The 5,304-nt window shown below is 37.4% G+C and overlaps 1 protein-coding gene across 1 annotated transcript; it reads right to left on the reverse strand.

Annotated features, from left to right (window-relative positions):
- LOC103323224 (gibberellin 2-beta-dioxygenase 2-like) lies at positions 1 to 3,788 on the reverse strand. Its single transcript, XM_008225202.2, has 3 exons — positions 3,196 to 3,788; positions 1,746 to 2,109; positions 1 to 488 (listed from the first exon to the last, which is right to left on the reverse strand). The coding sequence occupies exons 1-3, from the start codon at positions 3,573 to 3,575 to the stop codon at positions 219 to 221; spliced, it is 1,014 nt and encodes a 337-aa protein (XP_008223424.2). The 5' UTR covers positions 3,576 to 3,788; the 3' UTR covers positions 1 to 218.
- Positions 3,789 to 5,304: the final 1,516 nt, after the last annotated feature.

The raw sequence follows: 5,304 nt of genomic DNA on the forward strand, positions 1-5,304 counted from the left end.
TTCAGATAAAAACTTTTCTTCTTTTCATTGATGATTAAGTACGACATTTTCCCATTTCTAAGTACAAAGTCTATGACTTGAACTGTTGAGTATGAAATACTTTAGGAAAAACTGCAACCCGAAAAAGAAAAAAAAATCCAACTTGACTAGAAGCTGCTTTCATATTTTCACTGCCTTTATTTTATTTTCTTTTACTTTCCATTGCTGCCCGCCTTAATTTACGAAGCAAGTTCGTCGTTTGTCGAAGCTCTGAAGAGGTTAAGCCGGGTGTCGCCGAGGCGGAGAGAGTAAAGAGTGTTCTTGTACTCACCCCAAGTGAAGGGTTTGTAGAGACGAGGCTTCTCTGGTGTGACCATTTCTGGAAGAGCATTGATGCATGCATTTAGGGGTGGAGTTGCAAAATATGCCATGGACATTCTTGACTTGGAGTTGGAGGAGTTGTTTAAAGCTCTGTGCCTCACGCTCACAAATCTTCCATTAGTCATCGCCTTCACATTAAGGGCATTAATTATTAGATAAAACACAACTAATTAATCAAACTAAAAGCACATTGTAGTGTTGAAGAACATAAGTTTCACATCGGAAACTTGACTAAATAAAATAAAATATATAACGTGAATGATTTCAATATTAATATATCTGAGGCTTTTTGTAATAAAACCACACACCTACTGGGCTTTGTATGTGGATAAGTTGAGGACAATATCTGTTCTAGTAGTGGATCATGACTCGTTTCTTTGAATTTAACATGGTATCAGAGCGTGTTGAATGACTCTAATGTGAACTTAGATATGTGGTCATAAAAAATTTATAAAAATAATAAAAAATTTGAATTATGTATGAGTAGTTGTTTTCGTTTCTTTTTTCTCCGACCAAAAGGAAGTATCTTTTATCCCAAGACATGACTACCTTAAATGAGCACCTTTCTTAGGTTGCATCTGGGTGTCCCTTGAAGAGGTTATGGCAACCATATCTTTTATTTTCTTTTAAAGTTCTTTTAGCTACTTTGGAAGACGTTATGACTACCTTTTTTTTTCCTTTCTATTTGCCTACCAGAGGAATGCCTATTCATCAAGTTTACAATGAGTAAATTTTTATTGTTACGAACGATAAAGGATTTTACGCTATTTTATGTTGAGAAAAAAGTTTATCATAACGGATTATATATTTTTATTATATCTATATTGCATCTTTCATCGTATAATCACGTGATGAGAGATGGATGAAATCCGAATCACATAGACAAATTCAAAGGAAGAAGTATCCTGAACAAGGACCCAACCAAAGGGAACATACCATGATAAATGGAACTGCTGACTGACTGAATAGGTGGTTATGATATTCCTTAGAGAAGTTTAGGAAGAAAGCTTTGGAGAGAGAGAGAGAGAGAGAGAGAATCTAGGCTGCCCAACCCAACAGCCCATAAATGGCATACTGACCAACCAACAAAACCACTTTTCAGTACCATCTGGCTGGCTAGTCATTCAATTATCCAATGTCTAGTCATCAATCCCCCCGTCCCCCACCATAAACTCTGATTGGTTATGGACTGATGTGGTGGTCCCCCACTTCACCATCAATACAAAAGCTTACATGCAGTCAAAATGGCAGTGATTTACCCAAATCAATTCTCAGTCAGTTTTCAATCAATTCAATATTCAGTTTCCAGTCATCCTTTTTTAAGATTGTTATGATTACCATGAATGAATATAGAGAGAGAGAGAGAGAGAGAGAGAGAGACCAACCTGCAACAGGTCACCGACATTAACCCAAAATGCAGTGGGGTCAGCAGGAGCAGGGACCCACAGCCCATCTTGTGGAGAGATTTGGAGGCCACCCACGTCGTTGGATCTGAGGAGGGTCAAGATCTGAGGGTCATTATGCGGCCCAAACCCAACCTTGCTGCTGCAGCTACTGTTGATGTTGTTGGTGCAGTCCTTGTTTACATGATGTGGGTAGTGATTGAGCCTGAAAAAGGAGTCATTTTCGACGTCTCTGATCATCCTACTGAACACTGATGTGTCTGGGACCCGCAATCCCTCACCAATCAAATCCAGAATCTCACATGCCAAATCCTTCATTGCTTCAATATACCCACTCACTGCGGAGCTGTAAAATGTACCACAAAAATACCCACTCAATTCATCAGCAGCAAGCAGACTTGCAACTCTGACTCTGACCCTTTCTCTTTTTCTTCTGTTTTTTTAAATATAAATAATAATAATAATAAAGTCACTGCAACTGGGGCATCTTCCATCTAATTCTGGAAGCTGTTTCCTTTTTTGGCCCATTTAAAACTCATATTTCTCTTTCAAAAACCCAACAATAAAATTATAATAATTTAGTTTTTTTTTTAATTTGGTATGATTAGACGTTTCTTGATGTGCCACTGCCACTGCCACTGCCTCTGCCTCTGCCTCTGCCTCTGACTTGTCATTCTGATTTCCCAATTTTCAATATTATAACAGTGGAACAGTATTGTACTGGATTTCACTCTCTTCTCATTCCTAATTCAATAATGGAGAAACACATGCAGCTCTCCTCTCCTCTCCTGTCCTCCACTCGCCGTATACCTTTGCGTGTGGAAAATATATGCTTGTTTTAAAAGATCCTCAATTTATTTGTTTTCTTCTTCAAATTCTACAATTTAATTGACAGCTTATCCCACCATCCGGGAGAGAATCATTTCCCTAAATTAGTTCCCATGTGACTTTTGAAAGTTGGTACGGTTTTGACAATTCCCGTGAAAAATGGTTATTACATTTCTTCATGTCTATTTTCGAAGCCCACCAATATAATGAATCTCGCTTCTGATACACAAGGTGGTATGCCTAATATTTTTGTTATTTTTCATTTTAATTTCTACGAGCATAAGCAAATAAATTGAAATGAATTCAAAAGAAGTAGAAAAACACCAAGATGGAAAAAAGAGTGAATGCCTAGTAAATAATGAACAGTAATGCCTGTAAATAATGAACAGTTTGTCCCGAACCCTTCGCCAAAATTTGTTACCCCTTCCCCCGACCGTCTTTCATTTAATATATTCTAGCCAAAAAGTACCTTCATCATAAAGAATGAAAAACCCAAGGAGGTTTCGTCCAAAAAAAAAAAAACCCAAGGAGGTAAAAAAGCATAAACTAAAACATGCAAAAAGAACCAACAAAAAAAATGTAAAGAAATAAATAATTGATGTACCTGAATTTGGTAGGCTCATTTGAGATTGTTTTGGATCTTTGAGCAATGGAGATTGGGTTTGTGTTGAACAAAAGGTATTCAACCTCTCCCATATCACCATTGAAGCCTATGGTCTTGCAGCCATAACCGAGGGGAATGGCTGGCCCGGCTATTTGCTTCTCGGCCATTGTTTTAGCAAAGAAGCTGAGGCTTTGCTCCTCCAGTTTGGCTACAATGTCTTGAGGGACGCCGTGGTTGATGACCTTGAAGAAACCGTAGTCCTCACAAGCTTTGACAATGAGATTCCTCACTTGGGACCTCTCGGCTGAAAGGTCGATGATGGGGAGCTCAATGGCCTCGATCTTTTCATTGTGAATTGGGTTTGGAGAGGCTGCCACCATGGTTGTAAATTTGCTTAATTTGGAGCTGCAAATATGTAATAATCTAAGAGATATGGGTTGTAGAAACTAAGAAGAGAAAGATGAGGCTTCTAATCTAGTATAGCTGTCTTACACTTTGTGTAGCATTTGGTTTGTGTGTGCAGAGAGAGAGAGAGAGAGAGAGAAAACTGAGAGGAGGGTTTTGTTGTAGGGGGAGAGTTTGGAGAGGCAGTGATATTTGATGGGGTATTTATGGGCACAGAGAGAGAGAGAGAGAGAGAGAGAGAGAGAGAAGAATCTATGTAAGCGGTTGGGATTAAAGAAAGGGTTACTTGGGGATTCAGGAATCGTCGACTTGTTTTTGGGTGAAGTACAACTAGCAAATTTCTGTCACACGAGAAGGTTGACTTAATTGTGCACTCTTTCCTTGACTTGGTTTTCTGCTGTTTTCCTATTGAATCATCTCACTAGCTTTTTTGGGTGATGCTAGCATATGTTAGAAAGACGTGTGTATGAGTATTTGATCCCAAAAGGAAGCTACAAAGAAAAATCCCTACAGACTCCTCCCATCCATGTAATAAGCAACCCAAATTTGTTGATGCTCAAATTCATGATGTATGAGTGGAATGTGATGAGATTGAAAGAAAGTGAAATTGGTTTACAACTTTGGTATCTTGGAAATTCTAGAAACATTCCTCAACGTATATCCTTTATCTTTCATCCCATTCGAACAAATCTAACTCTCATTGAAGTAAAGTAATTGGTGGTGGGTGGTTTCAGATTGCTTACTATAGTCTAGTGTGCATGTGGTCAAATCTCTTATTATTCTGACCACACTTTGGCATGCCTTTATAATTGCTGACCATTTACCAATGTGTGTCGACTTGATATCAAGCTTGGGTTTGGGATCATCTAAACTTTTAACCTTTTTTTGCACAAAAAGTAAAAAGAAAGAAGAACAAAACTTGTAACCTTTTGTTGCGCAACAACTCTTATCCCAAGGTACCGACTTCAGCTCCCATATTTTCCATCCATCCATCCATCCATCCTATGTCTAATCGTGATAAAGACAATACTAGATATTAGTGTTGGTCCATTTTAATTTGTTGTTAACACCATCTTTAATTGACCACGACATGTAATTCTTTCTGGCTTTTTGTTCTAGGTTCAAGGCATCCTCATGATTCATCAAGTCTTGGCCATGCCCCAAATCGATGGAATATTAATGTTCATGCTTAGAATTTAGGGGAAGTGTGGACGACCAATTGAGTGGTTGATTAGGAATTTTAATGGTTCAGAATTTGACATTTTTAGATTATATTTCAACTAATCGGATTATTTAATCGGTTTTACATACTATTTTACATTCGAATCTAAATTAGAATGATGTTCTTTATCATTAGTTTCTATAATAAGATTGCAACATTTGATAGTGCAAAACGCTCGGGTTAATTACAGTGGCTGCCTTCTTACATACATGATAGACAAGTTTTAATTTGATTAAGGGAATGAATCTTTTGATTTTGTTAAAAGTTGATTCTAGCTTTTTTAGGGTGAGTAAGGCCCTGTTTGGGATTGGTTTTTTTTTTTCATCAATAATATGTTTAACTTTAAAGTTAAGTAGTTTAAGGTGTTTGGTAAAATAAAATATTCTGATTATTTTAAAAGCAGTGACATTTTGACAGCAGCTTTTAAAAGTAGACTCTGGATTGCTTTTCAAAAGAAGCAGAGATGAGCCTTTAATGAATTT

The sequence above is a fragment of the Prunus mume genome, linkage group LG2 (assembly GCF_029339155.1).
Source record: "Prunus mume cultivar Tortuosa linkage group LG2, ASM2933915v1, whole genome shotgun sequence".
Classification (NCBI taxonomy): domain Eukaryota; kingdom Viridiplantae; phylum Streptophyta; class Magnoliopsida; order Rosales; family Rosaceae; genus Prunus; species Prunus mume.

What these genes read in the sequence shown, in the direction of transcription:
- LOC103323224 (XM_008225202.2), bottom strand. Translation starts at nt 3,575, where the DNA reads ATGGTGGCAGCCTCTCCAAACCCAATTCACAATGAAAAGATCGAGGCC. An exon ending in AATGAGCCTACCAAATTCAG is followed by an intron (nt 2,110 to 3,195) that starts GTACATCAATTA and finishes TACATTTTACAG; the next exon opens with CTCCGCAGTGAGTGGGTATA. An exon ending in ATGTCGGTGACCTGTTGCAG is followed by an intron (nt 489 to 1,745) that starts GTTGGTCTCTCT and finishes CTTAATGTGAAG; the next exon opens with GCGATGACTAATGGAAGATT.